Genomic DNA, 17,662 nt, shown 5'->3' on the forward strand with positions numbered 1-17,662 from the left:
GACAAACTGATATCTTTCCGACAGGTAAGATCTAAACCAGGCCAGAACTGGTCCGTGTAGACCAATTTGGGTTTCCAGTCTCTCCAAAAGAATGTGGTGATCGATGGTGTCAAAGGCAGCACTAAGGTCTAGTAGCATGAGGACAGATGCAGAGCCTCGGTCTGACGCCATTAAAAGGTCATTTACCACCTTCACAAGTGCAGTCTCAGTGCTATGATGGGGTCTAAAACCAGACTGAAGCATTTCGTATACATTGTTTGTCTTCAGAAAGGCAGTGAGTTGCTGCGCAACAGCTTTTTCTAACATTTTTGAGAGGAATGGAAGATTCGATATAGGCCGATAGTTTTTTATATTTTCCGGGTCAAGGTTTGGCTTTTTCAAGAGAGGCTTTATCACTGCCACTTTTAGTGAGTTTGGTACACATCCGGTGGATAGAGAGCTGTTTATTATGTTCAACATAGGAGGGCCAAGCACAGGAAGCAGCTCTTTCAGTAGTTTAGTAGGAATAGGATCCAGTATGCAGCTTGAAGGTTTAGAGGCCATGATCATTTTCATCATTGTGTCAAGAGATATAGTACTAAAACACTTAAGTGTCTCTCCCGATCCCAGGCCCTGGCAGAGCTGTGCAGATCCAGGACAGCTAAGCCCTGGAGGAATACGCAGATTCAAAGAGGAGTCCGTAATTTGCTTTCTAATGGTCATGATCTTTTCCTCAAAGAAGTTCATGAATTTATTACTGCTGAAGTGAAAGCCATCCTCTCTTGGGGAATGCTGCTTTTTAGTTAGCTTTGCAACAGTATCAAAAAGAAATTTTGGATTGTTCTTATTTTCCTCGATTAAGTTGGAAAAGTAGGATGATCGAGCAGCAGTGAGGGCTCTTCGGTACTGCACGGTACTGTCTTTCCAAGCTAGTCGGAAGACTTCCAGTTTGGTGTGGCGCCATTTCCGCTCCAATTTCCTGGAAGCTTGCTTCAAAGCTCGGGTATTTTCTGTATACCAGGGAGCTAGTTTCTTATGACAAATGTTTTTCGTTTTTAGGGGTGCAACTGCATCTAGGGTATTGCGCAAGGTTAAATTGAGTTCCTCAGTTAAGTGGTTAACTGATTTTTGTCCTCTGACGTCCTTGGGTAGGCAGAAGGAGTCTGGAAGGGCATCAAGGAATTTTTGTGTTGTCTGAGAATTTATAGCACGACTTTTGATGCTCCTTGGTTGGGGTCTGAGCAGATTATTTGTTGCGATTGCAAACGTAATAAAATGGTGGTCCGATAGTCCAGGATTATGTGGAAAAACATTAAGATCTACAACATTTATATTCTTTGAATTAGTGCCCTTCCAGTTTTACAGGAGCAGCTCTGTATCACCCCCCACAGGGCTCAATCACTTAATCATATTTACTCCATCTCCCGTTATTCAATAGAGGGAGAGAGGACACCTCTGAGAAAAAGCCAATGCGTGCTTACAGTGAATTAACGAGCAATCAATGGGCTGTAATCAGAGTCAGAGTCGATGGGGCATTGCGGTCTAAACTCGGAAGAGTGGTAGGGGAGTGAGGCGCTCTGCGGGCAAAGCCCAGGCACAACAGTACTTTAGCCCGCCACTTCTTCTCTCCGACTGACCGCTGTGTCGCAAATGACACCCTATTCCCTATATAGTGCGCTACTTTTGACCAGGGCCTATGGCGTCAAGTAGTGCAGTATATAAGGGATAGGGTGCCATTCAGGACACAACCCCCTACTCTCCAAGCCACTACATCAGCCCTGACACTGCTGTCAATACAGAATCAACAGAAGACAATTAAACATCATGAAGACATGCAGCATGTCTGGCTCCAATCTGTTCTGCTTCGCTGGGCCGCTACTGGCCTTCTCTGCCACCCTGCGTCAGATTTATGATGATTGGGCCCCTTAGGAATCAACACACTCCTCCAAGGGAGGGCAGACGGGGGGACAATGCTGTAATGTATTGGGACATCGTGTTCACTAAAGCCTGTAATAATTTTGTAAGCGGTCGGAGGAACTAGTGTATAAAATGTTGTTGGAGGAAGAGGGGAAGTGAGAGAGTGCAGCGTCGGCATGCACAGGGCAGGGGCAGTTTAGAGTTGAGGTCGTGGGTCAACTAGAGACATTTTCTTTCTTTCTTTCTCACTCATCTTTCTCACCCATGGTCAGTCACTAAACAGCTTGCATAAAACGTTTGGATAATTCTTGTTTCTTTTTTCATTCTGTTTTAGGTTGCCAATCAAGTTGTGCAGGCACTGCTCACCCAAAAGGTAGGAGTCTGGTTTCCATAGCAACTGTGTTATAAAAATGTCTCAGAATTATACTAATATTAGATCCAATGATGTAGTTAGACATGTATGTAATTCAGTAGCGCAAAACTTAATCTTACCATTCACTTTTTTTTTTAGACACTTCTCATTATCTCGTGTTAACTGATCAACCTTTATGGTGTCCATATTAGGACAGTCACACATCACTGTAAGTTCACACCTCTGCTTGTAATAACTCTCTCTCTGTTGTTTTTCCCCATGCAGGATCTGAGGGAGGAGTGTCTGAAGTTGCGGACCAGAGTGTTTGACCTGGAGCAACAAAACCGGACCATGAGTGTCCTCTTCCAGCAGCGAGTCCGACCTGCATCAGACCTGCTCCTGCAGGTAGGGACCTGTCCACTCATCTAGTCCCAGAACCATTACAGAACCTCATTGTCCCGGAACCACTTTAGAACCTCATTGTCCCAGAACCGCAATAGAACATAATTTTCCCAGAACCACTGTAAAACCTCATTCTCCCAGAACCAATATAAAACCTCATTGTCCCAGAAGCACGATAGAACTTCATTACCCCAGAACCACTATAGCACCTCATTGTCCCAGAACCACGATAGAACCTCATAGAGCAACTATTGGCCATGACTCAGGTGTGCCTGCCTGATGGAGTTAAAATAGCATTTCACTGCTATTAGTTTCAGTATTAGAACTATGTTGGTTCTTGTATTCAATATCATTGAAGGCAACAGTGTGGGTGTAAGGACATCTGCTCCAGTAGCAAATTTTCTTACTTCAAACTTCTGAAGAGCAGCGATATTAGATCATCCATCTTTTTGTGATGGCGATGTGATCCTGAGTCCGGGGTCTGTGATATCATCATCGCTAAAAAAACAGTGTGCTCATGAACCATCCAGCCTCCACGGAGCTGCAGGGCTCAGACAAGATCATTTGAGAAAGTACCGAGACTCGCGTCATCCATCCTGGGCTCTCTCGGGGGGACGGTAAACCTCTCAACCAAATTACCTCTAGCGCACCAGACCTTGTGGCACGTAACACAGACATAGATGCTAGAGAGAGGGGAGGGCATGTGTGTGCGCCCGTGTTTGTATGTAGTCTGCTGTGGGTAGGAAGGCACACTTACTGTAACACAGAAATCATTTACTCCAGTCACTGCAGAGAGAGACAGAGAGAGAAATATTGACAACCATGTCTGCTATAAAATGGCCGCATGGATTTTCCTTAATCTGATTTGCAGCTATGGTCGTCCAGCTCTCGTTACCTTACCTCTTCTCACAGTGGTGGGTGGAGGCTCTCAGACTGCCACAGTGTAAAGGAGGGAGATGTGGGGTGTGAGAGGGAGCTCAGGGGGATGGGGGTACAGGGGGCCTATAGAGGGCACAGATGGATAATGAGACTCCTACTGGTCTTAATGAGAACATGTGGCTCAGAAAGGATGGATGAGAGGAGCTCAGGGGAGAGCTGAGTGCAGGTACTATGCAAGTCAACACATCCAGGTACTATGCAAGTCAACACATCCAGGTACTATGCAAGTCAACACATCCAGGTACTATGCAAGTCAACACATCCAGGTACTATGCAAGTCAACACATTCAGGTACTATGCAAGTCAACACATTCAGGTACTATGCAAGTCAACACATCCAGGTACTACGCAAGTCAACACATCCAGGTACTACGCAAGTCAACACATCCAGGTACTATGCAAGTCAACACATCCAGGTACTATGCAAGTCAACACATCCAGGTACTACGCAAGTCAACACATCCAGGTACAGAAACAAAGAAAGTTATAGTTGAAGAATAACTTTTTTTATTGTTGACAATATCTGTAAAACAACAGCCTCCAGAACACTGGTATTGTTGAATAGTCCACAAACCATTTTAATGGATCTCGTTTAAGCAATGTTTCGATCAATAGACCCTCATCACGATTTGTTCAGGTGTTGACAAAATTCGAAAGGATATAAATGAGAATTGCGAAGAGCGAGCTGACGACAATCCTTTATCTACCTCAAGTTCAGGAGAGAGTATGCCCTCTGTCAGTCGCCCTCTGCTATGCTGACATATGGATAATTGAAAGTCACAGTCCACATTGTCCAGTGAAGGGTACAATTTTGACTGGAAGGGAGGCATTTTGGTCGTCCCAACAGATTGAGCAAAGCTGTGGATGTACTATTTTTGTCCCAACTTAACCAGGGCATGAATAAAGTGAAATGTGTAATTGTTTATTCACTATTTGTAACTATTTAATAATATTTTGATTTAATAAACTAATATGTATGTTCTGGTTATATCCTACAAGAGTACATGTTAGCGTATTCAGTCTGTTCAGTAGAGCATTTGTGTTCAATATACAACGTGATCAACAAGACATTGAAGAGAGCAATATACCGTAAATCTATTTGCTTGTGTAGCAGGAGCCTCTGTCTCTGTCCCAAATGGTATCCTATTCCCTATATAGTGCACTTTTTCTTAATACCAGAACCCATAGCGCTCTGGTCAAAAGAAGTGCACTATGTAGAAAATAGGGTACCATTTGGGACAGAGCTGGCTTTTCACGAGGGAGTATGCCGGGAATGAGGATTTGTAGCAACACATTTTTTCAGCAGTGAGGAAGTGAGATTTTATTGTGAAGGAGGCGGATAGATTTGAAAGATTTATGTCTAACTTTATGTCCAACCGATGTCTGCCAGCACATTAAACAACAAGAAAATAATTGACACTTGTGTAAGCGATAGCTAAATCATACGTTATAGGAGGATTCTTTTGGTATTTTTACATGGATTCCTCAAACAGTCATTAATTTTATTGAAAATCTCATGATTCTTTCATGGTTGTGGTTTTGTCGATATGTTTCAGGTTGTCAACCGTGTTTCTATTTCTGGGATTAGTTTCTCTATAAAGGTGGCTGTGACAACGTTGACTAGTAATACGAGTGCTGAAAGAGTATATGATTGATTGAGTCAATTAAAACATGGGTTTGAAATCAGTTCCCTTGCTACTTATTGTGGATCATTTCTCTTGAAGTAGCCTAATATTTTGCCCTCTAAAACGGCTGCAGGTAACCTTCTGTTTTTTAAAAATTATTATTATAATTTTTTTATTTAACCTTTATTTAACTAGGCAAGTTAGGGGTTTGCATGAATTACCTTTATACCATAACCTACCATCAAATAGTAATTAGCGACAGTAGAGCTAGACATATTCATATTTCCTTTCAGTCAGAGTATTTCATTTCTACTGTTCTGGGAGTCGGTAATTAAATGTGTTATTGGCCCCTGGGGCCATCTTGAATTTCCCTGATAACGAATCACTGCTCTCTATTGAGATTGTGATTAGGAATACTGGGAATATGCTTGACCTGCTGTCGCCTCATGTAATTTGGCATTTCACATGCTGCAAAGCTCTGTTTGCTGCAGTTCGGCCAGGTGTTTAGTAAGGTGTATAAGTAGCGAATAATAATTCCCTCCTTCCACTTATGCAGCCTTATCAAATGTGACAGGCGAGTGATCATTGAGTTGACAATTATCCGTAAAAGTAGGTCCTGGTTGCCATGGAAACTTCCCAGGCCCCTCTGGCAGGACGTAGTAGCTACGCAGTACCATTCAGTAATTTTTGCCTTCTGAATTTTGATGGGCTTGGTTCCCCTCAAAGGGTTGCCTTTGCTGGAGTTTTGTTAACTAGACTGCCTGCACAGTATTCCTACTCTGGATAATGTCTCAGAGTAGTACAAGTGCCATGTTTTGTCTTAGCTTAGCCAATTCCCTGCTATACGTTACCTGTATCCTCTGACTAAGGGAAGACCAAACCTTGAGTGCAGAATCAGACATAGATTAGGTAATAGGTAGTAACAGAGAAGGTGAGCTCCCTCAGTGTACCTCCGTCCTTGGCGAGATCACACTTCCACGCGGTCAGGTACAGTGAGGCTAGCCCTAAGAGACACAGAGATGGGGGAGCTGTCCGCCCCCATGTCCCCCCTCCCTCTCCCCACCCCTCCCCATCGGAGGCCTTGTGACACTATTGACTGAATCATTGATGACTGTGCTGAGGAGGTGTAATCCTGCACCCCTACGATAACATCAGCCCCCCTTTTCTTCTCCTGACACTCAACCACTCCCATCCCCCTGTGTGGACAGCCTATACCCTGGAGAGGAGCGATATGGCTTCAGAGAGGACTACATTTCTATTACGGGCTTTATGGTGAGAGAGACGCCATCTGGCATGTTAAGTCCACTGTAAAGGACAACCTGGACTGAGTCAGCTACAGGGGAAGAATTCTCATCTACATATAAACTTTAGGTCATAATGGGAAGTTAAGCGGTATTCAAGAAAATACTTGGTTTAGAACAAGCTGTAGTAGGTATATTTTGCCTCCGTTAATTCACAGTTATGTACATGATATGAATATGATTTTCAAATTGAACTACAAATAAGCAGATCGTGTTTTAAAACCTTTTCATTTAATTACTGTCACTTACCGTTAATTCTTACATTTTAAGTCTTTACATAAATGTGTAAGCAATAAACAATATATTTTATGTAACAATTTGATTATACCTAACAAACTAATTGAAAACTATTTAGCATCAAATGTGCAGGAACTGTGCAAAAAAAGAGATGAAATAAAATTGATTAGAGGCTCAACATGCTGTTTATATACTGTACTACATTTCCATTTAATCCAGTTTAAACAGCTCTATCATTATTTCTATATTTCATAAGTTAACTGACGATGGAGAACAAGAGAGCACACTGCGTCTAATCCTTTTCCACATCCCCATCGATCGCGACCGCTCTGGACCAAATTGACTTGGGCCAAGTTATAAAATACGGAGCATTCCACTGAGATGACCTCAAGGTTCAGAATTTCCAGAAAATAGCCAAATAGCCTATTAGCTGTGAAAGAGAGTATTGATGTCCCTCCAGGTCCCTGATAGCACACAATATGCTGTACAGTACTAGAGAACCAGACAATATGTAATGAGAGCATTACATGGTCACCATTTATGAAAATAAAATAAAATATATACTGTCAAAATTGAGTATATTCATTTAAACAATTAAAACAATGTTTGTGTCCTGTTGCTGCAGATATACAGCACTGCATGATGGGTTGAGCAATTTCAACTCAATTGAAATTTCGCACACAAACACAGTTTTTCTTCTTCTATCCTCATGGGGGCGTAAAATGTATTTCCATTCAGAATCCTATTTTCCTCTAACCCTAGTTGTAACCCTAACCCTAAACCTAACCCCTAAGCTTAAAATAAACCTTCGTCCACATTGGGACGTGGGTAATGTCCCCACGAGGGAGAATTTTCCTCATTTTATTATCCTTGTGGGAACTTAATGGGATTTTAGATCCCCACACGGTTAGAAGAACCAACCCACACACACACACATGCACATCAAAATACAAACCAATTACTTTTACAAAAACCCATTGGAAATCAATATGATTTAATCCATTAGAATGTTGCCATTTATAGCCTATCATCGTTTAGCTGGTCTGCAGGATAGAGTCAGTGTCCCCTTAAACTCAGTCTAAATGGGGCTGAGATTACAGAAAGAGAAACAAGAGGGAGGCTTAATTTGGCACTCTAGGGAGATAAAGGGGTCATCTAAATGTGATTTAATCCACATCTCCAGTTTACATCCATGTTCCCTTAAACTAGTACCAATTCACTCTTAATTTGCACATACCGTATAAATGCATCTACAATTAACAGCACCACTTGGAACTATTTCCATCCATTCTCTGTGCTTCGCAGCGGGTGGCTCAAACACAAGCAAGCCTTTGCAGCTTTTCAAACTTGATCAATACAAATGCAATGCATTGAGATTCCATGTCGAGTCAACCAAGACGTATGTCCTGGGAAGTGTTTCTTTAGCCTAAGGGACGCCATATGGTGAAGATGCATGTATTAGCTGGTGTTCTACTACTAAAGCCTCACTTCACATTGCATGACGTGTATTACACTCGTGCAGCAGTCATCACAAATGTTACATAACATATTGAGCCTTGAAATGAAGGAGACCTACCTGTAAATTCCTGGGAGGTCTTCAGGTGGCTTTGGTTAGTTGCTTTCAGTGAGATTGTGACTATTGATCCTCTGACAGTAGTCCATGGATGTTCTGAACACAATGTTCAAGTGGCAATTGTCAATGCCCAAGGCTGTGTTTATGAAACAAAGGACTAGGATTGTTATCCCTCTCATCATGAATGCATCTTTTTCTTGGAGATTTCAAAAGAAACTGGTTACAAGGGGCTGTCATCCCAAGTAAAAGGAATATGGCTTCCAGGAATATGGTTTCCACCGTAGATATAAATGCAATGCAATAGTGTATCTATCTCTATGGCTTTCACACTGCGTTTGCAGGAAGGCTTGTTAGCTCGAAGCCTCCGGGACCCCAGGGCTCGGCCGGTGTGTTGATCACTAGCACTGGGACTGATTTTATTTCAAGCTTTTCGACTTATTGTCTGGCTCTCTGTTTCTTTGTTGGATCAGTGGACTCATGTAGTGAGCCGGTGTCTTCATGCTAAAGGCTATTTTCGGAAGGTCACCTCCATACTGTAGCTCTGTCCCTGTTACTCAGTGTAACGGTAGATAGCACATACAAACTCTAGAATGGCAAAATCTTCCATCGGAATCTCGCACTTAAACGGGTGGAAACATGAAGGCTGTTTGTATGAAATAATGGATAATGTGATACTATGGTTTTGGCCTTGGGCAAGGAGTTTGAGATCAGTGCTTCCTGAATGACACAGCTGTGCAGCAGAGAGTTTACGAGGTGTGAAACTGTTGTTTAATAAACATGTTCTGAGTGTCCTCTGTGATTTAGTAGAGGAGTAGCTCTATACTCAAGGAGCCATCTGGGTAGTCTGAGTAGTAGAACAGAGATGATGTGAGGTAGAAATTGCATTTCTATTGTTGTACTGAGTAAGAAAAGAGGTAAACATATATTAGGCTCGGCCTGTCATATTGTATACTCTCTCCCTGTCTTTTTTATTCAGATATACTTCATTTATGTTAAAGGAACATTGTGGGATATCGCCCGCATCTCCAACTAATGATGTCATGCAAATAATCATTTTCATAACTTTCAAATGATTGGGATTAATTGTGGACACTGAAGGAAGACTATAGATGGACTTAAGCTAATATACTATACACTCAAAGTTCCACAAGGTGACTCTCATCGCTGCAACGCCGGCAGCGTGAAATCCTTCTGGTGGTTATGTTCATCTAGAGTGGGCGTACACAGCACGGGAAGGAAAGTTAGTGCAGAGTACAGGAATCTGGCAATTGTATTTCATTATCGAGATGGAGAAATCAAAATAGATATGAGCGCAGCAGAAAATTTCCTCCCTCAACGAGCATTAAAGTTGCCTTTCGAGGGGAATGTGGCATAAATCGAGTGTTTTGTTACAGCACGTTTGCCGTTAAGTAGATCCGAGCACGGGGAACCGGGCAGTAATTAGGTTGGAGGATTAATATGTGAAAATGTATTTGGTTTTGTATCCTTCCCCTGTGAACGGAAACCAAAGAAAATAATGGATCGCAAAATAGTGTTTGAACATGAATACAAAAATCAAAGGAATCCCTCGCTCCCCAATGCAATTATTTCCCATTCACATGAATTATTCTTAACAGATGACATTAATGACATTGAGTCTAAGACTATTGAAGAGTGCCCTGCATACGATCTCAGTGGAGGGAGAAAGAGGTTTACTTTCAAGCCCTGGGAAAGTACGGCTGAACCAAAGCGTTTTTGTGACCTGCTCAAATGTGATTTTTTTCATTTTCGTTGTGAGATTTGAATGAAAATGATTTATGTTTGATGGTAGACTTTCTATTGTGTATTCATTAATCTACTACTGGAAAGGTGTGATTGATACAGAACACCAACATGAAATGCAAAATAGCATGCAATATAATATAGTTGTTTGATTGCCACATTCTTCTGTACAGTTGAATGTGTTAAATGCCTTCTCTATGTAGTGAATATATTTCTGTATGTAGTAGAGACATTCAGTAAGACCTTGTGCTTTCTTGTCCTTTCAGAAACTCCACTCTCGGATCATGGATTTGTCTGCCTCTGATCTCCTCCTGGAGCCGGAGAGGAGCAAAAGCTTCCCGCTATCCAGGAACACTGACTCTCCACCTCATGTAAGATTGATGGAAAACAAACCAATGGCATGTTCTTTTCCCCCCCAGCCTCACCCATATGTATTGTCCAGGCATCAGAACTGACGTATAGCCCAGAGAAATCATTAGGGAGGATTAAAATACCAGATCTAACTATTTGGGGATTTGATCTGCCGTTCTCGGCAAGCAGAGTTGGCAGTATCACATTCTTAAAGGTATAAATCCTTGTCATTTTACCAGAGGACCATCGATTGAGGCTCGTCTTCAGTAAAAATGAGTCTGCGGGATAGTGTAGAACATTAGTCAAGTTATATATTATGTATTAAGGTCTTAAAATGAATTGACTCTGGTCTTGTGTCCTTTTACTCCTTGAGGACCCAACCTGATAAACCTTCATATATAGTATAGAAATGTGGCAACAAAAAAAAGTGAAAAATTGATTGTGTAATAATGTTGAAATCTGATAATGTATTCATGTGTTTGCGACAAGGTAATGAGTTTGGGAAAAGAAGCCGTGCAAATGTGATATACTTGCAGTACAGATTGGTACAGATTTCCTGGGCCAATTAGTTCGCTTCCTATTATCTCTCTGACTGAACAGTTGATTAGAATTCTGAATCGACATTTGTTTGGACAGAATTGTGGAATAGGACTGATGCAGAAAACATCTGTTGAGGAGATTGCTTCTGAAAGTATGATTGATCATTTGCATCTCACTGGCTAATTATAGAGTCGAAGCAGTAGCTTTCGTAACACTTTACAGGAATACTGAAAACCCCAGAAAGTCTCACACATAAAATATCAGCCACTGGTAATCTAACTTAAAACACTCAATAGAAATGCAAAAGACCCAGTTTTTTTTGCATTAATGTACAAAGACAAAAGCGGTGTGTGTTTGGACAGCCTTGTAAAATGCACCAGTGATTCAATATTGCATAGTCATAGATGCCCGGCCATATTCTTACCTTCTGACATCATTACCATCTCAAATGACCCTGTGAAGCTCTCTGTGACACGCGCCAACCCGCTCGCCCCTGTTCACCCCTGCCACCTGTCCTCCAGCTGTTCCCTTATCTCCCTGGGTAATTGGCTTTCACTGGAGCCCATCAGCTGTCACCCCTAGCTACTAACCCAAATCATGCTCCTCCCCTGGCATCAGCCATGTGTCTGTGTCCCAGACTAGATTTGAAGACATTCAAGACATAAACACTGGAGAGTGATGGGGAAAGCCTTTCAGTTAAAATACAATATAACACGCTGTGTGGGTCCAGACCCAACTCTATAGCTTCTAGACTGAGAAGCTGAAATAAGGCTTGTTAATCAGTGTTTTTGTAGTGTTTTCCTGCATCTCTCATAATTGTCTCTACCATCTCCACCTTAATCCCCTTTATCCAGACTCGTTAATGTATGTGGCACTAAATCATGACTAATGGTGTCTTTGGAATCCATCCTGCAGGATGTCCAACTGAACGGAAAGGCGGGACTTCCTGTGGCCAAGTGTCTCAGCCAGCTGAGTCTGACGGTGCAAGCGCCAGTCTACCCACGCAGCAGCTGTAGCAGCAGCGAGCTGTCCCTGTCTAGCGCCTGCAGTGAATACTCCAGTGGCTCCTACACCTGGAATGAAGGACGCTCCTTTGGGAAAATGGTACGATGACCAGACCAACCTCTCCTCACTCTGTCTCTGTGTGTGTGTCGGTCTCTGTCTATTTTTCTTTGTCTCTGTCGCTCTCATTTATGAACTTTATCAATGTGGGGTTTCAATCAGCTTAAAAAAAATTAAGTAACACATAGCTGAACACTACCGGTCAAAAGTTTTAGAACACCTACTCATACAAGGGTTTTCTTTATTTGTACTATTTTTTACATAGTGAAGACATCAAAACTATGAAATAACACATATGGAATCCTGTAGTAACCAAAAAAGTGTTAAACATATCAAAATATATTTTATATTTGAGATTCTTCAAATAGTCACCCTTTGCCTTGAAGACAGCTTTGCACACTCTTGGCATTCTCTCAACGAGCTTCACCTGGAATGCTTTTTTAGTAGTCTTGAAGGAGTTCCCACATATGCTGAGCACTTATTGGCTGCTTTTCCTTCACTCTGAGGTCCGACTCATCCCAAACCATCTCAATTGGGTTGAGGTTCGGGGGATTGTGGAGGCCAGGTCATCTGATGCAGCACTCCATCCCTCTCCTTCTTGGTAAAATAGCTCTTACACAGCCTGGAGGTGTGTTGGGTCATTGTTCAGTTGAAAAACAAATGATAGTCCCATTAAGCCCAAACCAGATGGGATGGCGTATCGTTGCAGAATGCTGAGGTAGCCATGCTTGTTAAGTGTGCCTTGAATTCTAAATAAATCACGGACAGTGTCACCAACAAAGCATCCCTACACCATAAAACCTCCTCCTCCATGCTTTACGGTGGGATATACACATGTGGAGATCATCCGTTCACCCACACCGCGTCTCAGAAAGACATGGCGGTTGAAACCAAAAAATCTCAAATTTGGACTCTAAACCAGAGGACAAATGTCCACCCATCAAATGTCAATTACTCGTGTTTCTTGGCCCAAGCAAGTCTCTTCTTATTATTGGTGTCCTTTAGTAATGGTTTCTTTGCAGCAATTCGACCATGAAGGCCTGATTCACACAGTCTCCTCTGAACAGTTGAGATGTGTCTGTTACTTGAACTCTGTGTAGCATTTATTTGGGCTGCAATTTCTGAAGCTGGTAACTCTAATGAACTTATCCTCTGCAGCAGAGTTAACTCTGGGTCTTCCATTCCTGTGGCGGTCCTCATGAGAGCCAGTTTCATCATAGCGCTTGATGGTTTTTGCGACTGTACTTGAAGAAACTTTCAAAGTTCTTGAAATGTTCCATATTGGCTGACTTTCATGTCTTAAAGTAATGATGGACTGTCGTTTCTCTTTGATAATATGGACTTGATCTTTAACCAAATAGGGCTATCTGATTGGCTCAAATGCATTAAGAAGGAAAGAAATCCACAAATGAACTTTTAAGAAGACACACCTGTTAATTGAAATGCATTCCAGGTGACTACCTCATGAAGCTGGTTGAGAGAATGACAAGAGTGTGCAATGCTGTCATCAAGGCAAAGGGTGGATGCTTTGAAGAATCTCAAATATAAATATAAATATATTTTGTTTAACACCGTTTTGGTTACTACAGAATTCCATATGTGTTATTACACCGTTTTTTTTAAATCAAAGCATTATATATGTAGCTTGAGCCATAACCCAAAGGGCTTAGTATCTCCATTAGACCATGTGAAAGGAAGTAAAACAAATTGCAGACTGAGTAACAGCTTAGCAAATTAATCATATGACTCCACAACCAACTCTGTTGTTTAGAATGAGAGTGGGCCATGGCCACAAATCCTCTGAGAAGTACTACAGGTGCTTGAACACCCTTATATTCATGCTTGGATTGCTGTTGCACAGCTCAATTTAGCTGAATTTTCGAATGATGTGTCTGTGTGTCTGTCTCTCAATCTCCCTCTGTCCTCTCTGAGTTTTCTAATGACTTCTGTCTCTCTGTATTTCTCCTGCAGTCCTCTCTGACGTGGGAGAAGAGGTTGAGCCTGGGTTCCTCGGCCCCCGGGAACATCTGCGCCCCCCTGGAGGAGCAGCTCCCCACGAGGAGGAAAGAGAGCCACATCCTAGAAGGCCTGCGGAAGCTCCAGAGGAGAAAACCAAAAGGCTCCTCATCCTCCTGGGTCTCCAAGTCGGATGACAAGGACTGCATGAACTCTAATGAGGGTATCTACTCTCTGGGGATTAAGAGTGGGAGCAAGGGAATCTCCAAGCCCACTTATGTGGGAAGGACCACTATCTCAGGGGTGGGGGGCAAAAAGTTTGTGTACGACTCTGATGATGCGGACGACGAATCGCTACATTCAGCGTACTGCAGACGAGACTGCGTCCCCAGTAAGGACGGAGGCTGGATGTACTTCAGGAAGTTGTCGCACAGCGTCTCGGACAGTGTGTGTAGCTGGGACGGGCTGCAGGACAGTGGCGTAGTAGGGGATAGTAACTGCAGCATGGGTATGACACACCCGCCCGGCTATAACTCCAAGGAGCGGCCAGAAAAACTCAAAAGCTTCATCAACAATTTCCTCTCCGGGGGGCGTACCTCGGCTGTTCTAAACCCCTCCCTGTTGCACTTTGACATCAGCCCCACAGAGGCTGAATGCCCCCTCCACCTCTCAGACACCGACCCTGAGGATCTGCACTCTGAGGTCAGTGACCACCGGCTGCCTGTTAGCCGGACAGCTGAGCAACTGCAGAAGGACATCAAGAGGCTCTCAAGAGATTCTGACAAACTGCTTCCCGTACAATGCTTGAGAAGGGAACCTGGCCGAACTCAGTCTGCTGACGGAAGGCCCAGGCCTTTCAGCCTAATCAAGGAACACACGGGGGCTAAAACCCAGTCTGAGGAGAGTATCATGGCTATATTCGATGCAGACGGACAGCCCATTGAACTCAATGCTCAGCAGTCCTCTTTTGGTGCTGGGGCTCGGAAAGAGATTCCTGGGAGGAAGGAAAATGGGGTTGCTGAGTATGCAGCACTGTCGCCTCATGATAGGCCCATTCGTCACAAAGTAGGCAACAACGGCAGCAATAGCAGGGAGGGAAGCCCAGAGAGGCTGCAAATGCACGTCACTCCACTGCGGAAATTGATAAAGCCACCTTCCAATCGATCCAACAAAGGACACTCTGTCCCTCCCATGAACAATGCTTCCACCAGCCCCAAGGCCATCAGCTCAAAGATCCCCAGCAGCCGGGGGAAAGGATCTCCACTGAAGGTTTCTAAGGGCTTCACCACAGAAACAAGCAACAGTGGACCAACCTCCGGATTCACAGCTCAGGAGTCAAAGTCCCCTTCTTCTCCTCCGGTCAAGATGTCCAGGTTCATCAAAGCTCCAGGCTGCACTACAAGCCCAAAGGCAGTGATCAACAAGCTTCCTGGCAGGAATGACTGGACAAAGGGCTCCTCATCTAGTGTTCCAACCGGCTCCCCACACCTCCTAAGAAGGCATTTGGACCACGTGGACTACAGGGAACAGCCTACCAGAGACAGACACTGTGAAGCCAGCAGCAAAACTGAACTCAGGTCCCCGTCTCCTCCCCCGCCCCCTGGCCGCACCACCTCCTTACTTATCAGACCAAACTACGATGGGTCACCTCAAGCACTTAAACCAGGGGCTCAACCATCCACTCTTACAACTGTGAGGGGGCCACCCCCGAGTTACCACCCCCCACCTGTACCAAATATGCAACATTTATTACCACCACCCCCCTACAAGGGCCAAGATACCATAGACCTGGACGCAGGCTACGGTACTGCAATCGCACCTCAGAAACTGTTGGATAAATCGAGCCAGCAGCACCCTGCTTCAAATGAGACCCCCTCTAAAGGCACTTCGAAACGGGTCCCCACAAAACTCTACCTCCCCTCCTCAGCCTCAGGGCATGTGCCTGATCACCCTGAAAACACGCCTAAAAGCTCAAAGAATGTTCCTCCTCCCTCATACAACTCTCAACGTGGCTCTTCGCTTCAAAGCACATTTACAAGTAAGAAAGGTACCAATGACAATAGACATTCTATGTCGTATAAGACCTCTAGTAGTTTTCCTGTAACTCTGCAGGGCCACCCTCAGTGTCCAACAGAACCTCACAGTAGTATGACTCAACCTCCCCAGGCTGTAGCAAACCCACCCGTCTCTGGAACTAGCACTCAAAATTCCACTGAAAAAGCGTCAAAGACACGCATTCCTATGGGCTTCAAAGCTTTTGTGAAATCGCCCCCTTCACTGCAGAAAGGCTCCACCACGATACCAGGAAAGCAAGAGAAGGAACACATCAACTCGGTCTCCAAAGAGACTGTGACTTCAAATGCTTTCATCCCGTGTGACAGTTTTCAGACAGTGTATGTTGATTCATTAGCCATGACTTCCATCATAGAGACTAAGGGTGAGGTCCAGTGCATCATTCAGGAAGAGGAGGCACACACCTCTGAGTTGGCAGAGCAGGGGGTTGGTGACAAGTTGGAATGTGACAGTAGACTGTTCAAGAGGTCTATATCTGTCACGACCAAACCTCACCTAAAGCCTGTCCTGGGGATGAATGGGGCAAAAGCGCGCAGCCAGAGTTTCAGCACCCACTACATGGAAAAACCCAACATCAGCGTGTTGGACGGACATGTGAAGATTCGAACCCAGATCATCACCAACTCTGGAGAGAGGGGGAACTCGTTAACAAGGCAGAGCTCGTTTGTTGAGGGCTTACAGATTAAACCCAGTAGCGGATCTGGGGAAAGTCCAGTCCGTTGCCCCAGCCACAGGCTGAGCCACTACGGAGGTATGACAGGCTCAAACAGCCACCAGGGTCTTCCGGAGAGAGCCTCCAAATCGGGATTCACCGGTGAAGGGCCACGGAGCACCACAAAGGGGGAGAGTGTCACGGCTCCACCTCAAAAAGAAGTGCGTAGCTTACCCCTCGCCGACCGGATCGGCTTGAAGAACTCCCGAAATCCCAAGAAGGACGCATCTCATCCTCCATTTGAGTCACCGGCCTCTCCTGTCTATAGCCCGGAGACCACAACAAAGGGTGGGAAAGTGCTCAGCCCCGGCAAACTAGACCACACGAAGAGCGTCAAAGTCCAGGCAGGCTGTTCCCAAAGGGCAATCGATGAGGGAGAGCAACCAGTGAGCCCCACAGTCTGCACCATCGAGGAGAAGGTCATGATGGGGATCGAGGAGAATATCCAGAAAGGTCAGGGTCAAGAGAAGGTAATAGCATCGGAGACCAAGCAGAAGACCGGCCCGTCTCTGGCCAACTGGTTCGGCCTGCGTAAAAGCAAGCTGCCAGCCTTGAATGGAAAGAAATCAGACGCCACCTCCCCGAAAGAGAAAGATGAGAAAAAAGAGCTGAAGATCGGATCTGTGCTAGGAGGCAAACAGATGAAATCGGACAAAAAGAAGGACAAGAAGAAAATCGACAGCCAGTTCGAAAAGAGTCCAGAGCTGACGCTGTCGGAGAACAAGCTGAGCTCGATCATGGATCATTGCAATATTCAGATGGGACAAATAGCCAATCAGATCCAGTGTTCTACAACCTACATTGGGAAAGACCAGTTCATGAAAGAGCTTCTTGGAAGGTTGGTATTACCATAGCAACTTTCATAAAATGTGATTTGTCAAA

The 17,662-nt window shown here is 44.1% G+C and overlaps 1 protein-coding gene across 1 annotated transcript in view; it reads left to right on the forward strand.

The window, feature by feature from the left end:
• LOC120051302 (nck-associated protein 5-like) overlaps positions 1 to 17,662 on the forward strand; it is a 155,097-nt gene that overhangs the window by 113,211 nt on the left and 24,224 nt on the right. Inside the window, exons 9-13 of the mRNA XM_038998109.1 lie at positions 2,231 to 2,269; positions 2,534 to 2,653; positions 10,353 to 10,457; positions 11,893 to 12,081; positions 14,011 to 17,618. Coding sequence (XP_038854037.1) covers positions 2,231 to 2,269; positions 2,534 to 2,653; positions 10,353 to 10,457; positions 11,893 to 12,081; positions 14,011 to 17,618 — 4,061 coding nt within the window. The remainder of the gene's footprint in view (positions 1 to 2,230; positions 2,270 to 2,533; positions 2,654 to 10,352; positions 10,458 to 11,892; positions 12,082 to 14,010; positions 17,619 to 17,662) is intronic.

The sequence above is a fragment of the Salvelinus namaycush genome, chromosome 7 (genome assembly GCF_016432855.1).
Source record: "Salvelinus namaycush isolate Seneca chromosome 7, SaNama_1.0, whole genome shotgun sequence".
Classification (NCBI taxonomy): Eukaryota; Metazoa; Chordata; class Actinopteri; order Salmoniformes; family Salmonidae; genus Salvelinus; species Salvelinus namaycush.